The sequence below is a fragment of the Peromyscus leucopus genome, chromosome 19, assembly GCF_004664715.2.
Source record: "Peromyscus leucopus breed LL Stock chromosome 19, UCI_PerLeu_2.1, whole genome shotgun sequence".
Classification (NCBI taxonomy): Eukaryota; Metazoa; Chordata; class Mammalia; order Rodentia; family Cricetidae; genus Peromyscus; species Peromyscus leucopus.
Window position 1 is genome coordinate 54992214 of NC_051079.1, and position 20044 is coordinate 55012257.

At 42.3% G+C, this 20044-nt stretch overlaps 1 protein-coding gene across 1 annotated transcript in view; it reads right to left on the bottom strand.

The window, feature by feature from the left end:
• Positions 1-20044, bottom strand: part of Spire1 (spire type actin nucleation factor 1) — a 118443-nt gene that overhangs the window by 7653 nt on the left and 90746 nt on the right. The window contains 4 exon segments of the mRNA XM_037197184.1: positions 3195-3368; positions 5696-5838; positions 7421-7511; positions 8774-8946. Coding sequence (XP_037053079.1) covers positions 3195-3368; positions 5696-5838; positions 7421-7511; positions 8774-8946 — 581 coding nt within the window.

Below are 20044 nucleotides of genomic sequence, written 5' to 3' on the forward strand. Positions count from 1 at the left end.
AGACAGAGCCTTGCATGATAAATATTTATGCTGGCTTCTTATGTTAATGGCCTCCTTACAAACAGCTGTGAAAAATGTTGATGTAACTGATCCACTGAATAAGAGCCTCGAACCATCCTTTCTCCATCCGGTGCTGTTGATTGGTGGATCTAAGAGAAAGACAGAACGACTCTATGCACTCAGGCCCTGACAGGCTTCAAGGGGCCATTGTGGTGCCTTGACACTGAAACTCAATGTTCTCAGCACACACATTACAATTCACTCCCACACACCACGGCACTGCTCCCAGGCATTCTGGAACCAAATAAGCCAAATGAGAAAGCACATGACCATGAGGGCAGTCAGCTTATGGAGTTTTAACATTCAGTTCTGTCTTTCAATCAGAAAGAAACAAAAATAAATCTAGGTTGCAAATTTGACAAACATTAGCATTTACTAAAAAACTAGTCTGGCTCACTTTGCTTCAATTCAGCATAGAATCTGCTTAAGCTAACTTAGGAAGGCTGGGTTTGCTTTAGACCGCTTTGGAAAGAATCCACTGAGTCGTTAAGATGAGGAACTTCTCAGTGGTTGGGGGCCAGGGTTTGCTGAAGTAGATTGCGTCATTTGCTCTAAGATGCCCACAATGGGCATTCAAAAAGAGCCGTTCATCACACAGTTTCCCTTTTAGTGGGAACAGTTTTCAGAGATTTCAGGATTAAGCAGTGTGCTCAATATGTACTTATTTTGTTTTACCTGGAGAACAGAACAGCGTTATAGGGACAATAAGCCACCTTTGTGAAAGTTAGGCCATTTCAGTGGGCTATTAAATTAGTGGTGCTGGCTGAACATGGGTCTTCTGATAATTTCTCTAGCTCAATTTTTGTCAGAGAAGTTTTTTTTTCTACCAGTATTTAATAAAAGGTAGCTATAGCTAACTATGACAAAAATGCTAAGCTGCAGCAAAATGCTGTACTAATCTAACTAGGCAAGCCTTGGGACCCCTGGGTCCTGCAGCTCCCTGGCGGGGAGGTGCTGTCACTTGAGGATAGACTGCCACACAAAACAAGCTCCCAGCTGTGCTTCCTCTCTGCAGTCTAAGTAGCAGAACAGCTTCTGTAAGATACCTTCAACTTTCTGCTTTGAACCACTTATAAATTCAGTGCTTCACAGAACACTCTAAGAAATCATGGGTTTGCTTATTTTCTTAATTCTTTTAAAAAATTTCATCCAGACAACACCCTAGGGAAAAATAATTTCCATCAGGTCAAATGCTATTGTTTTAACTCTGGAGCTTGCCAAAGGACAACAAGACTTTAATGCAACATTGTGACTAGAATAATTTTAATTGTTTTTCCATTTGGCAGTATTAATTCAAAAATCTCTAAAGCCAAATCAAACTGTAACAGATCTTATGCTCCAAGCTGAGGAGCATCCCAGGTCCTGAGACAAGAGAATGCCTTGCCCACATGACCCTGTGTACCGTCCTCCTGCCACGGGTTCAGTGGGTTGGGTTAGGCCAGCCTGACTCCATCACCCTTCTTGCTCTATGTCCCAAAGTAACTCAAAACGTGGGGGAAGCAGCAAGTCTTTGACAATGTGGCCAGACATGCCACAGCTTACTTACATGCGTACAAGTTCAGTTTTCCTGAAGATTCTGGTTATCGTTTCACCAGACAAAAGGGGTCAGAATGAGGCAGCACAGAAATTAGAGAGCAGAATGTGAAATCTGGTTATCAGTTACTGAGCCACAGAGAGACGAGAAGATTGGTCTGTCTGTCTGTCTATTCTAATGTGGGGCATGGGACAGGTACACAGTGAGGTGTACCAAAGACACTTGTGTTTCTCTCTCCCATGTCGCTAAACAGGCTTGGTAGGCAACAAGTACCTTAACCTGCTTAGCCACTTTGCAGGCTCCAAGAAGAGAGATCTTTTATATAATGGCTTCAGTTAGAAAGAAACTTAAGACACACCAGTAGCAGATAATGATAAACTATCCAAGGGAGGCCAATTTAAATAAAAAATATGACTTACATTTAATCACTCATCTCTTTAAATTCTATTTTAAAAACCGAAAGTGAAATTTAAAAAAAAAATTACTTAGTTATTATGTATGCCTGTAGGCCAGAAGAGAGCACCAGATCTCATTACGGATGGTTGTGAGTCACCATGTGGTTGCTGGGAATTGAACTCAGGTCCTCTGGAAGAACAGCCAGTGCTCCTAACCACTGAGCCATCTCTCCAACCCCCTTGCTTTTTGCTTAAAACAGTCTATGGACTTCATGTGGATATTTCTGTTTGGGGGTGTTCATGATAAAATGTCAACATGTAGCAGTAAGAGGAATTAAAGAGCCACCTATTTTGTCTAAGGAGCTAGTCTGAAGTTAGGTGAAATGATGGACACAAGATGGGACATAGAGATTTCGTGACAAATGACAGCGTTAGGACTGTGCTCACTATGCTTTATGTCCTTTACATTCAGATGAGTAACAAAGAACCCAGCTGCTGGGTCATCAGTCTGTCACGGGCTTGTTTCATAACACAGATCCTTGAAGAACAGGCCCTGCTGCTCTCTACCATTGGGGAACGGGTGGAGGAGTCAATATCATCTTTTCAAAAACATTCAAATGATAGTAATGTATTATTCTGTGAGGAAACAAATCCCCCAAAAGTGATAAAATGAGAAATAGTAAACAAACGTTTTGAATGGCTATCAGTAAAAAGAAAAAACCCACTTCTCTTTCTGGAGGGATCTGGGCATGTGGCCACGGAGCTGGTGATGGAGTGTAAACAAACATCAGGAACAGACCTGCTCCTCGACAGGTGGGGCAGGCTGTCCCTGGTGACCATCATGGCTTGCCTGCTGTGGGAGGAACCAGCCCTTCCCAGGCTCCAGTAGCAGGAGACCACTTGGGCCCTCACCAGGGCGCTTGCACCGGAATCAGGAGGAAGCAATGCCCTGCTGACAGTGAGTCACTCCCAGAGCAAACCCCCACGGGCTTGCTAGCTGATGCTGCATTTTGAGTCTGTTGTCCTTTCAGCTATTTTCTTCTCCAGTGAGATCACAGCATGATTTAGACTCCTACACAAGATTGGAATCAGCGATCAAAAGCAAAGTGCCCACGTGAGCTGTTAATTCTCAGAGTGCAGTAGCTGAGGTATCACCGTCAGAGACAGAGAGTAAAGGATCCCAGAACCAGCAGAAAGAGGCCAACCTTTGAGGGTTTCCACCTGCTGGTAAAAGCTCTCTCAAACAGATAATACATAGCCCCTGCTACCCCAAACATGGCTGCTTCAAAAGGATGAGAGCTCAGCAGAGAAGCTGTTTGTATGGTAGAGAAAAGTGGTCTGAAAGGCGTCCTGGGCCATACACTGGTTATCCTAGGAACCTGAACGATGGAAGGGAAAAAGAAAACAGCAGGGGGAAGAAAAGGAGAAAATGCTGAACAAGTGACCTACAAACAGCAATTACAGACTGTGAAAGAAAAACACAGCAAAACAACATGTGGATGGCAATGGTCCATGCTGACATCCCATTCATTTTTCTAAGTCAGGAATCAACCAAGAAGTCACACCCTGAGGGTCACTCAGCAGACACTTAGGGCTGTTCCAGCTCGGTGGTCTGTGAGCACTCTGATTCTCTCAAATGAGGCTTGTTGAGATGCAGGGTAGAGTTCCTGGTTCCTGTGCCCACAGCCCACCTGCCCCTGCCTTGGGAAGGTCCTTAAAGACAATTGCGTTTCCCTTGGATGGGCAATCAACATTAGTAATTTGACCAAATGATGAAAAAGTATTCCAACATAATAAAATAAACCTTATTAACAGCAAAGACAATCGTGCCATTTTCAGTTGAAGAGATAAACACGAAACTATTCCTTCTTTTCTATAGTGCAGTTACCATTTTCCACGACTATGCTTTTAAGAACATCCTTTACTGCACTAGAGGACTTCACTGTCAGTGATCTCTACAGAAGCCACTGTGTGGAGGAGGCCCTCCTCCTCTCGGCTGCTGCCTCTGTGCACTTAAGAGCTGGCCCCAGCATGACCTCCTTCCCTGCCTTTTCACCTTCACTATCTGTGGGGGCCAGGGCCCCCTTCTCACTGCCTGGTCCCAGGGAGCGCCAACAGTTTTCTTTGTTTTTTCTCCTTCTCCACCAGGAGCTCACAGTCCAACCCAGCATACACCACAGTTCACCTCCACCAGCAAACAGTCTTTGTGTGGCCTGCATATGGCTGCAGGGTTTGGTGCCATTTACGTTATGAGGGCAAACTACTTTGTTGTAATCTACAGCTCCTTTACCCTCATAATTTTCTTTTTTTGGGGGGGAGCAGGGAGACAGGGTCTCATGGAACCCAGGAGGCTGACCTCAAGGGTGACCTTCAACTTCTGATCTTCTTTGCCTCCCAAAGTAGTACACATATTACAGGTGTGCATCACCACATCCACCCGTGTATTTTAGTAAGGTAAACATTTGTCCAAACTGGTTAACAGCTTTTGGATTTTAAATCTGAGCTTCTTTTGATGAGTTGTTTTACTGCTGATAGGCCATTTCACCACAGAGTAGTTTCTGTCTTTGAAACAGGTTCTCATTCTGTAGCCCAGGTTGGTCTGGAACTCACTACGTACCTCAGGCTGGCCTTGAACTTGTGGTGACCCTCTAATGTGAGCACTACCAGGCATACACTGTCAGACAAGAGCGGTGGCTCAGCGACTATGCAGACGTTAGAAAAATCTCATCAAAAATGGCCGTCACCCCATGAATCCTAACTGAATTATTTTGGAATAGAGGTGACATCAAATGCCAGACTCTAAGCTCTGCTCACACTTCCCAACTATACTGACCACTGTTTCCCTTCCTTGAAGGAAGGACATCTGTTTGCTCTCTCATTTGAAACACTTATGACTCATTACAGGGAAAGATGGAGCCGTAAGCATGTTCATGTGACTTTTATTCTTGAGTATTTGAAAGAAAACATTAGCTATTAGTTCAGTGGTCCTCGCCCTTCCTAATATTGTGACCCTTTAATACAGTTCCTCATGCTGTGGTGACCCCCAACCATAAAATTATTTTGTTGCTACTTCATATCTGTAATTTTGCTGTTATGAACTGTCATGTAAATATCTAACATGCAGAATATCTGATATGCGACCACAAAGGGGTCGGGACCCACAAGTTCAGAACTGCTGTATTAGACTGTGGGTGGAATATTGGCAGAACCCTTGCATCTTGTTGTATTTTGGAAGCTCATGAGGGAAACCAAAAGGATGTCTGCAGGCGTCTGTTGCTAGATCAATAAACGTTTGTGTGTGTGCTACCCCGTCAGGAACGACTGGCCACCGTTAAACAGCTCAGACAGCAGCTCCGGCAGGCACCGTGGACACACTGCAGAGCAAGGGACAGCTCATTCTCTTCGCGCAGATCAAACAATCTACTCAGTCAGATTATGCTGAGAACTTTTTGACAACTTTAAGTGGATTAATATCCTCTAAGAGAAAAAAATCATTTAATAATAATAACTCATCAACAAAACTTTTGAAAATGAGTACTCAAAATAAACCAAAGACTGGTCAAGTGTAGCCAGAGCCCACTTTCTTTAGGTATTAAGCACATAGACGTTAAAGTTCACGCTAACCTGTGTGGGCTTTTCTCCTTTCCATTTTGAAAACAAGCTTACTGGTCCTCCTAGACATCTCTGCTCATCCTTTGGTACTTACGAGAGAGCGTGAACTCTGCCTGGACGGCGGCAGAAACTGCCTCACATTCGTAGGTGTCTCCTTTTCAATGGAATGGCGCCTCTGGGGTGGCTGCCGTCTCTCTGGCTGGGGTGTTGATGAGATGGGCAAGAATTTTGGAGGCTCTAAAGATTTAACCAAACAAATGAACTCTCTTAAAAAATAAAATCTTGGATTCTGAATTTTCCAACAGATAACCTTTGCATTGTGCGACAACACTGTATTCAAAGAAGAACTTATTTCAGTGGAGAGCTATTTTAAGACGGCAGCTAGAGGAAAGAGAACTGTTCCAAAAGTTGGTTCTAGATAAACTTCCTATAGAAACAGCAAGGAAAATGGGGGGAAAGTTCTATGCTTTTACTATCCATTCAAGTTCACATTAAAACATATTATGATTAGCCTTAAGATCTGTATGTGTACCCCCCCCACACACACACACAGACACAAATAGTCGGGCAGTAGTGGCGCACATCTTTAATCACAGCACTCGGGAGGCAGAAGCAGATGGATCTCTGTGAGTTTCAGGCCAGCCTGTTCTACAGAGTGAGTTCCAGGACAGCCAGGGCTATACAGAGAAACCTTGTCCAGAAAAAAAACAAAAAACAAAACAAAATAAATAAATACGCAAATAGGGTTTGTTTCTATTTTATGTGTGGAGTATTGTGCCTGCGTGTTCATATGTAAACCATGTGTGTGCCTGGTGCCTAAGGGGACCAAAGAGACGGAGTTATAGATACTTGTAAGCTGCCTAACCGAGAGCCACTGCAAGAGCAGCAAGTACTCTTTTTTTTTTTTTTTTTTTTGGTTTTTCGAGACAGGGTTTCCCTGTGTAGCTTTGCCTTTCCTGGAACTCACTTGGTAGCCCAGGCTGGCCTCGAACTCACAGAGATCCGCCTACCTCTGCCTCCCGAGTGCTGGGATTAAAGACGTGCACCACCACCGCCCGGCTAATATTTTTTTAAACTTTTTAATACTGAAAAAAGTCTGCAAAAATAGTCTCCAAAGCGAGTTCCAGGAAAGGCGCAAAGCTACACAGAGAAACCCTGTCATGAAAAACCAAAGAAAAAGAAAAAAAAGTACTCTTAACTACTGAGCCATCTCTCGATTCCCTAAGATTATCCTCCCCCTCCCCCGGCCCCCCCAGAGAAGGTTTCTCTGTGTAACATCCCTGGGTGTTCTGAACTCACTCTGCAGACCAGGCTGGCTTCGAACTCACAGAGATCCACCTGCCTCTGCCTCCTGCGTGCTGGGATTAAAGTCATGAGCCACCACCACTTGGCTCAATGAATTAATTTCTAACCCTTAATGATTTCACATTACTAAAAGCCTTTAGAAATCTCTTAATTTTAGAATTAATTTATTATTATTTAGAATCTAAATACAGATTCAGAATCCCCTGCCTAATAGCTATAAAAGTGTTTTTACTACCTACACATGTATTGGGCATGGCTGTACGTAAGGAACAAATATGGTTATTTAGTGTTTCTGAGCTTAAATTCAGACTAGGAGGTCATTAATCTAAAAAGTGCACACCCCCACACACACTCTGCTGACTTATCTATTAACTGTCCAGACAGTTACTAACTGGGAAGGCACCCGAGCCTGTCTGCTCCTGACATGACGTACAGGGTTAGTTCTCTACCCCAATGATGACAGAGCACGGTGGCCCTTGCTCTGGGTCAAGTGTTCTGTAGGGTATGCACTTACTCTTCCTTGTGCACATGGCCTCCAGTACCGGGTCCTCATAGAGGGAGGGAGACGCACTGCTGCTGCTGGTGGACTTGTGCAGGGTTTCCTCCTGAAACAGCAAATTCATACACTTCAGATCCTGAGCTACTGGATAACATCCTAGTAGACAGACACTTTAACATGAGACACCAAATTACAATGTCAAAGGCTCCAGGCAAACTACAAGGGGTCTAAAATTAGGGATGAAGGTGATGGGACAGGGCGGAGAGATCAAGCCAGTAAGCAGCATGCCTCGAGGATCTCTGCTTGCTTCCTGCCTTCAGGGCCTGCCTTGAGCGCCTGCTGCCTTGGACTCCCTTAATGGTGGATTGTCATCTGTAGGCTGATAAACCCATTCTAACCCATGTTACTTTGGAGCATGGTGTTTGCCACAGCAACTGGAAAGCAAACTAGAACAAGAGCTTTATCCACTGGGCTCAGCCCCAAGACTTGCTCTTCTAATGAAAATGAACTTCCCAGTGTTCCATGAGAGATGAGGTGCTAGTGCGGGGTGGACTTAGCTTTAGTTCCCATTCCATTTCTAGCTTTTGGACATTATACTTCTGTGTGCATCTGATGTAAAAATATGTTTTGGGCTGGGCAGTGGTGGTGCACACCTTTAATCCCAGCACTTGGGAGGCAGAGGCAGGCAGATCTCTGTGAGTTTGAGACCAGCCTGGTCTATAAAGTGAGTTTCAGGATAGGCTCCAAAGCTACACAGAGAAACCCTGTCTTGGAAAAAACAAACAACAACAACAAAACATTTTGGTGTTTAAAAGCAGGGGTCTGTATGCTTCTCAAGATAGGAGGAAATGTTCAGGTAAACTGGAAAAGTAAGTGGGTAGGGACGAAGAAAGAGGAGAAGGGAGAGATAGAGGGATGGAGGGAGGAAGGGAGGAGGGAGAAGATGGGCCTCTCCTCCCTTCTTGAGACTTCTACTTGTTCACTGTACACCCTCAGCTAGTCAGCAGAGCCACCACAGACACAGACATAGAAGGGATGAGGAAGATGTGTGCATGATGAGTCTGGCTAGTGTCTTAACGTGTCTTAACTTTATTTTCTCCTTCTCAAAACAAAGATGACAGTCATGAATTTTAAGGTTGTTGACTTTCTTACTCCTACTTAGAATCTAAGACTATAGATCTCAATTTCAGTAGCTCTTTCCTGAGCATATCCACTACACTGGTCTGTAGTAACAACAGTAACTATTCTTCCTGCTAGCCACATGAACTTCAATCTTACCACTACTGACTGAACCATGAAGAGAAGAGGAAAGTGTGGGGGCAGGGGGTGGGGAGGGTCAGAGGGCCTCTCCATGCCTGGCATCCTTACCTCAGAGTCAGAGCTGTCCAGCTCAGCCAGGGTCGGGGCTTTGAGAAGCTTCTTCCGCTGTGCAGGCCCTTGCAGGGCAGCACCTACCCCATTTTCTTTCGTTTGAGATGTTAAGCCTCCATTCACCATAGATGATTCCCCAACATTCTTTGGAGATTCTGGGGTAGTGACATCTAGTAAGAGAAAGGCAAAAGCTCACCTTTTCTTAAGCCAGGAAAGGTAATCTGTGTTGGAAGCACAACCAGGTGACAGCATTTCCATGTCACACAAATAAAACACAAAGGCTCAGTATAGTGATGCCATGCCTGTGCATATGGAACATTTGTTAAAGCTATTGTCAGATTACAGGAAAATTTAAAATGAAGAACTGTATATCCACGTTTGTAGTTTAGAACTGAGAGTTGGGAGAAGTCCTAGATAAGTGAAATCAACTGAGGCTTACAGAAGCTGGCTGTACTCATGCTACAGGGCCAGTGGTGGGTAGAGGAAAAACACAGCACACACTGTCTCCCTCAGGTAAGATCTAAAAGTGTCTTGTCCTAAAAATCAGGGAAGCTAAGATCTATACTCCTACAAACACATTTATGTAAGCACAAAGAATCTGGGGCACATCTCCTCAACACATCAGATTTAAATATTTAGGGCTCACATCTGAATGAGAAAGCCCTTCGACATCCGAGAGAAAACACAGCAGTGCACAGCTGGCCTGACAGAGACAGGGCTCCAAGTCTACCTGGACCGCTAGCTGTCTGGGTAAGCTCTCTAACCTCCGGCTCCTCCCCTGTAAAGCAGAGGAGTGCAGATGTAGCTGGTTGTGAGGATTAAGCAGGTTAGTAACTGTGACTGCATACTATGTTGGTCAATCTGACACTGGTTTCAGCTCTCCTCCTAAGCACCCCAAGCCCTTGGCTGACAGTGGTGTGGGCCACAGCTGATCCCCAAGGCCTGCTTTTTGGCACTCTAACTTCGAGTCCTCCCATGAAAGCGGAGTTGATTTTCTTGAGCATTTCAAACAAAGACTTAACATGGATTACCTCAAATAGCTTGTTGGAGCCCACTAGGTTTCCTAGTGGCTGTACTCAGCAGGACTGCGTAAGAGGTTGATTGGACCACGGGGCCTGAGTACCAGGTGTTTGTAAGGGTCTAACTAGTAACAGGGAGGTCTTTTGATCCACTCCTTGGCATTGTTATAGAAAACCCTTCGAATAAAGTTCTGGGCTGGTGGATAAGGATCCAGGCCCACCCGAGTCTATCCTGTGTTTTCTCTCCACTATATTTCTAACTAACTCCTCAAGAGTTCCTGGGGTAAATAAGTATGGGGGCTGGTACCCCACAATAGCTAACTATAAAACTGGAGAAGTGAAAATGTGGCAATCTGTGCATAATTTAATGTGCAGACCAGAGCAATCACCTGCTCTTTGCATACAGAATCATCGATGAAGCTTTTGTTGGGTAAAGGGCCGTCTAGACACTAAACTGAGAAAGACTTTGGGAGGCGAAAGCATTGTAATTGGAGGTTATTTTCCTCTCAACAAGTGATATCTATATCCCTGAAGTAGAAAACACTCAGTATTTAAGTATGTTCTTATTAATTTTTTAAAAATGGGGTCTAATGTATACCAGGCTGGCCTTGAACTCACTATGTAGCTGAGAAGGATCATCTTCTGAGCACACTTCTCTTGTGCTAGGATTACAAATGTGCACCACCATGCTCAGTTTTTATGATGCTAGGTATCTTACCCAGGGCTGTGTACATGCTAGGCTAGTATTCTACCAACTGAGCTATATCTCTAGTCCCCTTATAAATGTATTCTTACATTTTCCTTGACATTATTTAAAGGAACAATATATATCATTTCCTATTACAATGATATATTTCTTATTTAATATTTACAATTTCTGGCCAGGTGTGGTGGTAAACATTTGTAATACACAAGGCTAAGGCAGGAAGGCTTACTATGAGCTTGATAGCCTGGGATACATTGCAAGTAGCAGGCCATCTACTAGGACAAAATAATTTAATAGCTGGGCAGTGGTGACGCACGTCTTTAATCCCAGCACTTGGGAGGCAGAGTCAGGTGGATCTCTGTAGTTTGAGGCCAGCCTGGTCTGGAGAGCTAGTTCTGGGACAGCCAAGGCTACACAAAGAAACTCTGTCTCAAAAAAGAAAAAAAAAGAAAAAGAATAATAATTTTATGATTTTTATAGATCAGGAAGGCCAGAGAACAGGCCCTTCAAAAATTGTAGAAGATTTGAATAGGCTAGAAAAGATGGGAGGACTGAAGGGACAAGAGGAGAGAGAAGAGAAGAAAAGGGAGAAGACAGGGCTTAATAATTTATAATAAAAAAGTTTTGAGCCCTGGCTTGATATGTAGGCTACCTTCCTGCCTGTCTTCCGGATGCTGGGGTCACAGGTCCACACTAGTAGAACCGGCTGGGGAAAGAGCTAATGAAGAGAACCTGACACTGTGTTCACGTATTTATTTACTTTGTTATTACCACCCCAGGCATTAAGTAGCTAAGACAAATTGGTTGTATAAAGTAAAAGGGGAAAATAGAAAAGGTTTTTTAAAAAAGATTTTATACAAATTGTAAAGGTAAAATCATAAAATAACCCTTTCATAAGGACATACAGGGAAAGGTACTTTAGAAAAGCATTTTAAAAGTTTTCCAGAAGATGGAAAGCACTCAGACAAAAGATGGTAGATGACTAACTTCTATTCAAGACAACAGAAGCCAGACTTGGTAGCTCACTCCTGTGATCCGAGCACTTGAGAGGCTAAGGCAGGAGGATTGTCAGGAGGCTAGCCTGGGCCAGAGTAAGAGCCTGTTTCCAAACCAACCAAACAAACAAAAACTAATAAAAGGAAAAAAGAAAAAAGGTAGTAAGTGTTTAATGTGATCTTAAAGAGTACACTTACAGTCCCAGCACTCAGGAGGCAGAGGCAGGAGGATCTCTCTGAGTTCAAGGCCAGCCTGCTCTACATAGTGACTTCTAGGGTAGCCAGGGCTACACAGTAAGACCCTGTTTCAAAACAAACAAAACACAAACACAAAACCAAAATAAAGAACTATACGAAAGAAAAGACAACTGGGCACATTCATGTGCCTCCTCAGCTACTCCTGCTCCAGCACAAGCTCGGGAGACAACTCGCCTCCCACAGAGGGTGAGCAACAGGAATGAACCCAGCCCCCAAGACTGGGCTCACGCTGTCAAGCCAAAGAGATTTTACTGGCTACATATTCATTTACTATCCTGTAAAAAAAACCCTCAACTATTACATCACACCTACATTTTTTTGTTCATGTTACTGCTTAAGAAAATTCAGAAGTCATTTAAGGTAGATTGATTTTTAAATAATATTTATTTTTATTTTATGTGTACGAGAGTTTTGCCTACATGTATGGCTGTACATCAGGTATGCACCTGTATAGACCAGAAGTGGTTGTCAGATTCCCCCGGAACTGAAATTACAAATGGTTGTGAGCTGCCATTCAAGTGCTGGGAATAGAACCTAGGTCCTCTGGAAGAGTGACCTATTAGTGCCCTCAACCACTGAGCCATTTCTTCAGATCCAGGGTAGATTACAATGTTTAAATTGTGTTGATAGTGTTAATATCATTTAGATTAAAAATATTTAAATAGTGCTGGTGTGATGGCTATTCTTGGTTGTTAACTTGACTACATCTGGAATTAACCAAAACCCAAACACCTGGGCACACCTGTGAGGGATTTTTCTTAATTAAGTCATTAGGAGCAGGAAAACCCACCCTAAATCCTGATCTTTTTGGGTGGGAAGATCCACCTTAACTGGGCCACACCTTCTGGTGGCAGCCTACATAAGGGCACAGAAGAAGAAGAGCTTGCTCTTTGCCTGTTTGCTTTCACTCTCACTGGCAAGTTCACTCCCTCACTGAGACACCCAGCCTCTTGGACCAAACAACTTTAGATTCTTGCATATTCCGACAGCCGACAGCCATTGTTGGGATAATCGGACCACAACTTGTAAGCTAAAACACTCTCTTAATTCATATTTGTGTAGGTTATCTACATATAATACATATTATGTATATAATTCATTCTATCAGTTCTGTTTCTCTACAGAATCCTAACTAAAACAACTGGCAAAAACCAAAGCCTGGTATGGTGGTGCATGCCTGCAATCCCAGCACTTGGGAGGCTGAGGCAGGAGAATCGCCACGTTCACTGATCAAGGTCTGCTTGGCATACAAACAAACTCAAAGCAAGCCCGAGAAACCCTGCCTCAAACAAAGAGACTCCATTGGGAAAGTGCTTGTTTAGTATGCACAGGCACTGGGTTCAAGGCCCAGCACACATAAACTCAGGCATGCTAGTATTCCCTGTAATCTCAGTGCTCAGAAGTGAAGGCAGGAGGGTCAGAGGTCATCCCTGGCTATGCAGCAAGTGTGAATCAGCCTGAGCCACGTGAGACCCTGTCTCAACAAACAAACCAAAACACACTTAAAAAAAAAAAAAAAAAAAAAAGTACAGAGCTAGGGAAGTAACCAGGTGGCTCAGCACTTGCCCACCCTGTACAGCACTCTGGGAATTCAAGCCACATTAGTCCCCAACACAGACACAACTTGGCAAAATAACGTATGAACTGAAATTGAGGGAAAGCCACTAAATGACAAAGGCTGCCCTGGGTTCAATTAACTGTCAACGTAGGGGACAGAAGAAGCTTTCCAACGGCTTGATGGTCCCCTGAACAATATGCTGAGACCAGCAGCTGTCCTGAGGCTCACTGACAGAGAGGTAGGAAGTTGAAAGCTTTGAGGGGAATGTGACTGGTAAAAAGTTCTGCCAGGAGGCTTCCAGACCAGACACTGCAAGTCTCATTTCCTATAAGACTTGGCACAGGGGTTGGGGATTTAGCTCAGTGGTAGAGCGCTTGCCTAGCAAGCACAAGGCCCTGGGTTCGGTCCCTAGCTCAGAAGAAAAAAAAAAAAAAAAAAAAAAAAGACTTGGCACAATATATTTTAAGGAATTTGATTATTTGTATTTACTTGAAATAATAAATACTACTATTTCAGTGTATTAAATGAGAAAAGTCAAACTCTTTTTTTTTTTTTTTTTTTTTTTTTTTTTTTTTTTGAGACAGGGTTTCTCTCTGTAGCCCTGGCTGTCCTGGAACTCACTCGGTAGACCAGGCTGGCCTCCTGGGATTAAAGGTATGCACTACCATACCTGAAAAGAGTCAAATTCTTAAAGGAAGAATTTCTTGAGGAAAAAAATAATAATATCTATAAGCAGAGCAAATGTTCAAGACATAAAATAGAGAGATTTTATAAATTACCATATTTTAAATTCAGAGAATAAAAGGCATACCCTTCATATTAAATACTTGAATAACTTTGTGTCTGCTGATTTACTTAGAGGAAAGGTGACTAGAAGAACACGGATTATATAGCTAATATTTGCAAAGGGAAAATAAACCAGACTTACCTCAATTGATGCTGAATGGCTTATTAGGATTTTCACTAAGAAATATTTCTAAGACACCCCTGAACAGAAGAATATACTTCCTTATGTCCCGCTCTGCACTCAAAGATAAGTTCAAAGTCGTTATCTATGCTACATGTGTAGACTGTTTACTCCTTAGTTTGTTCATTTTTCTACTACGAAGATGCACTTTAGTCTTTAAAACTGAAAACTGGATTAATCTTTCCCACTTATCATCAAATGCAACAATGAAAACACGTAAGCAGAACAAGCAGCCGACAGGGAAGCTCTGGGAACCACAGGGAACACCACCAAGGCACAGACAGACTACAGCAGACGATGAACACGGACAACAAATCTGTGCTGCCCTGTTTGTTCCTGACACAGGGCACCATGAGCCTGTAAGAACACCAGAGGTCATGTGCGAGAGAACGTCATACTGTCCTGATCAGCCACACTCCAGCCTGCAATCCGTATGTTTATGTAGCCTTCTGCTCCTTATCCAACCAATGGAAACATGAGCAGCAGATATCCAGAGTGACAGTGGCCAGCTTTTAGGGATTGGCCATAGCACACATGGTCCAAAATTTTGGTTTTATTTTCCAGTCTAAAATTTTTACAGGTTCACTGCACGAATGGTTCCTAAAATAAATAAAATTAGCTAAATGGATAAAGAAAATAGAAAAGGCTCTTTGGTGGTCAGTCAAAAATAGTTAAATGAAGACCAAAATATTAAAGTCATGCCTGAGAGCTACAAAAATAAACAGAAAATTAAAAAACATGTGGAAACTAGCTTGTAGTTAGAAGACAGTAAATATTCAATAATGACACTAGAAAAAGATACTAGAACTCACTGGCTTGTTAAACATGAATTTATATGCCAATAATTCTTTGTAACTTAAGAGGTATTTCACAAGATTTCAAGGAACATTCTGGAAAAATACATCTTACCTCATTTTATCTTGAAACAGTGACTTGTGAAATTAAGAATTTAAATTTGAAAAATAAATATAAGAATTATGAAAAATATGAAAATTTGCTCATAAATATATTTACATTTTTATCTTAAACGGATCTAGTTTTATAATCAAATATAGCCATCTTCGGTAATTCATTGAACCACTATCCCAGAGTACTAAACAGAAATTGTAAAACACACTGTAAACTTAGGGCACACATCAGAGGAGGCCCTGACAGTGATCTTCTGTGACCAGCACAGAGCCATGAATGACAGGCTCTACCCATTAAGCAGAGGGGAACAGTGGGCAATTTCTGTCCACTGAGGCTCTCAGTGTTTTAAAGAACGGGGCACAGTTTCTTTACAGTTTTTTGGTTTTGTTTTGTTTTTTTCTGTTTCCTTACAGAAAAGGTCTGACCCAGTGAGAGCTACCACATGCTGGGCAGCCATATTCACAGCCTGCCTGGGGCAGCCCAGCTCTTCTGGGAGGCTGCACATTCACTGTGGTTCTACTTAGGTGTACTGCTTTGAAATAGGTAGGCTACTTTATTTTACTGACCACAGCTTAGAAGAAAGCTTTTCAATTTTCTTTTCTGACATGTCTAAACAAGCAGACAAATGAATGTGATTCACAGAAACCACACAGCCCATGTCAGGTGTGAAAGTGCTTTTTTTTTTTTTGTTTTACCTGACAAGTCAAAACTGTGAGACATGCTAAGTGGCCGCACTGCTGAAAAAAAGAAAACAAACAATAAAGAGAAAGTAATTCAGCCATTAAGGATACACAGGGAGACAGGACAGGGAGAAGGGTCAGAGCTCTCACTGGCAACCCTTGAAGGCTAGCTAGAAGCTAGTGGATACAATTCTGAAATACAATAAAACCACGCAAGAGTCTTAATTCCAGTCCTATGAAAATGATAGAATAACAATATGAAGAAAAAAGTAACATTTAAAAAATACATTGAGAATGAAAACAAGATAAAGAGAAAAAAGATGAACCTCATTCCCCAAGAACTGATAGCTTTCCTTTTGTATGCAGAGGTCAATTGTATTCAAAAGTTATGTTCATCATATAATAAGTTTATTGTAAATAATATTTGATGATCAGGAACTAAGTGGTTAAGTATTTCCATCCTAATGTGTAAATTAAAGAGTTTTAGATGTCTCAGGAAAGTGGAGAGGGATTTGTGTTGATGAGAATAATTTTCCACCTGCCATTAAAAAAAAATAAGATACTCAGTTCAACACTCAAATATATTCCAGATTTCCTTGCTCAGGATAGCAAATAAAATAATACATATTCTCAAACGACTCTTTAATCAAGTTTACTAATATCTTTTATTGAGCTCTTTTTTGGTACACGAACATAACTTTTGAATAAACTCACCACCTCATACAAAAGGAATGTTATCAATTCTTGGGCAATGAAATTCATATTTCTCTCTCTCTCTCTCTCTCTCTCTCTCTCTCTCTCTCTCTCTCTCTCTCTCTCTCTCTCTCTCCCTGTTAAGCTAATTGAACCTGGGCTTTATGTAAGGTAGACAAGTATTCTACCAACTCTGCTACATTCTTGGCTTGCCTTTTTTTGCTATTTGTTTTGGGTCGGAGTGAAATCCCTAAATGAGGCTCTCATTTTTCAGCTCCATATACCACCAAAAAGACAAAGGGGAAGGATCATAGTAATTAAGATGTTTAGAAAAGTACCAGTGACGTGAAAGAGGCGGAGGTACAATAACAGTAACTTCAGACTTGCTAGGAAAAAAATTGGAAATGGCCAATACAACAGTAGGAGAGTAGGTAAATACATCATTTAGACATTAGTTGGGAGATCATGTTCTAATAAATGTTTTGATCATGTTTTGTCTGATCATGTTTTGATTTGTTTTAATGATGAAAGATGTTCAGGCCATAACCAATGATAACCCAAGAAAATAACATATTGTAGATTGGTCATTATTTAAATTTTTTTAGCTTTATTTTTTATACATGAACGTGTGTGTTTCAGAATACTAGCTGAGCCAGTGAGCAGCCACATAAGCAGCATTCCTCCATGGTGTCTGCTTCAGTGCCTGCCTGAGTTCCAGTCCAGACACCCCACCTGGAAGTGTAATCTGCAGTAAATCCTTTCCTCCCCTAAACTGCTTTTGGTCAAAGTGTTTATCAAAGCAAGAGAAAAAGCAAACTAGAAGCAATTATTGTGATATATAATTAATGATGGATAGAGGATAAAAAAACATGGTCGGGGCTGGAGAGATGGCTCAGAGGTTAAGAGCACTGACTGCTCTTCCAGAGGTTCTGAGTTCAGTTCCCAGCACCCACAACCATCTGTAGTGAGATCTGGTGACTTCTGTGTACATTAAAAAAAAAAAAAAAAAAAAAAAAACCCATGGTCATCTCAAAACTTCAGAAAAAGCATTTGACAAACTAGAACACCCTCACACTGAAAACTCAAAAAGCTGGGAATACAAAGAAATTACTTTGCTATAATAAAGCCTACATATGAAAAGTCCACATTACATTCTCCTCACAGTGCTGACATCAGAAACAAAGCAAACATGGCCTTTCTTGTGTTCATCATAGTACTAATTAAAGCAATCAGGCAAGAAAAAAATACAGACAGACAGACAGACAGAGAATATAAATGAACAGATAAGCCAGTTAGAAAGGAAGGATAAAACTGTCCCAGTTTATAGACATAATCTTATATAAAGGAAATCCTAGAGATGTCATTAAAAAACAAAACAAAAAGACGGTTGAAGCTAATAAATTCATGGGCTAGAGAGATGGCTCAGCAGTTAAGAGCACTGGCTGCTCTTCCAGAGGACCTGGGTTTGATTCCCAGCACCCACATGGCTGCTCACAACAGTCTGTAACTCCAGTCCCTTTTCTGATGTCCTCTTCTGGACTCCACAGGAATCAGGCACACACCTGGTGCACAAACTGACATACAGACAAAACACCAACACATATAAAGGAAAACACTAATATAAATCTTTTTTTTTGCGGGGGGGGGGGGGGGGGCATTTTTCGAGACAGGGTTTCTTTGTGTAGTTTTGGTGCTTGTCCTGGATCTCACTCTGTAGACCAGGCTGGCCTCGAACTCATAGAGATCCTCCTGGCTTTGCCTCCCGAGTGCTGGGATTAAAGGCATGTGCCACCACTGCCCAGCCAAAAACTCTTTTCAAAGTGCTATTAAATTCAGTCAAGTTTGTTGATAGAAAGTAAACATAAGACAAATGTATTGTGTTGATATAACACATGTGAAAAGAAACACAAGAAAACAATATTACTTGTTACATCACAAAAATAATAAACCAGGAACATTAATAACATGGAACATTATAAGACACAAAGATGGTCTGTGCTCATAGACTGGAAGAATTAATATTGTTAAAATACCCATATACCAGCCAGGTGGTGGTGGGACACGCCTGTAATCCCAGCACTCGGGAGGCAGAGGCAGGTGGATCTCTGTGAGTTCGAGGCCAGCCTGGTCTACAGAGCTAGTCCAGGACAGGCTCCAAAGCTACAGAGAAATCCTGTCTCGAAAAACCAAAAAACAAAACAAAGAAACAAAGAAACAAAGACAAAAAAAAAAAAAAAGAAAAAAGAAAAAAAGAAACAAACAAACAAAAAAACCCATATACCAGCTAGGTGGTGGTAGCACACATCTTTAATGGAAGCTCTTCGGAGGCAGAGGCAGGTGGATCTCAAAGTTCGAGGCCAGCTTGGTTTATGGAGCAAGTTCAAAGACAGCCAAGGCTACATGGAGAAACCATCTCTAAAAACCATTATATACATACCATATAACCACTGGGCACAGAGGCACAGGCCTTTAATACCAGCATTTGGGAGGCAGAGGCAGGTGGATCTCTCTGAGTTTGATACCAGCCTGGTCCACACAATGAGTTCAGGATGGCTAGGGCTACATGGTAACCCTGTCTCAAAAACAAAACAAAACAAAGCAGCAAACATCCATATACCCAAAGCCATCTACAGATTCAACTCAACAGCCCCCCTGGAAAAAAAAAATCCGTGTTTCGTGTTTCTTTTTCTTCTCCTCTCCCTGTGCCCCTTCTCTTTGTTCCTCCTCTCCTCTTTCTAGGGCTACACACTGTATAGCCCAGGGTGGCCTCGAATTCATGATCCCTCTATCTTCTGCCATCCAAGTGCTGGGATTATAGATGTGCGTTCCTATGAAAATCCTTTTTCTTCTCCTCTTTCCTTTTTTTTTTTTTTTTTTTTTTTTTTTGAGGTAGGGTCTCACCATGTAGACCAGGTTGGCCTCAAACTACAAAAAGATTCATCCACCTCTTCCGCCTCTCCAGTGTTAGCATTAAAGACATGTGCCACCTTGCCTAGGGATTAATTTTTAGAGCCTCATTCATGCTAAGTAAGCACTCAACCAGAGAATCTTCTTTTTAAAACCGATTTTCTTAAAGATTTAATTTTGTATGTCTGAGTGTTTTGCCTGCATGTAAGCATGCACATCAGGTACATCCATGCACGTGCCCTCAGGGGTCAGAAGCCTGGGAGGGGCTGTAGCACACTCCCTACAACTGAGTTACAGGCAGTTTTAAGTTGCCATGTGAGTACTGGGATCTGAGAGGATCCATGTCCTCTCAAGAGCAGCCAGCGCTCTTACCTGCTGATTCGTCTCTCCAGCCTCCTGCCCCCTCCATGGGAATCTTTAGTAGAAAAAACCACGCCTCAAATTCTTACGGTGTATGGTTTGAAGGTCAATGTCCCCTCTAGGCTCATGTTTGGGGGGCCCTGGAGCCTGCAGAGGGCAGGGACTGACTGCCAGACGTCAGGTCTCGAAGGGAGGTCTGGGAAGCACTTCTCCTCA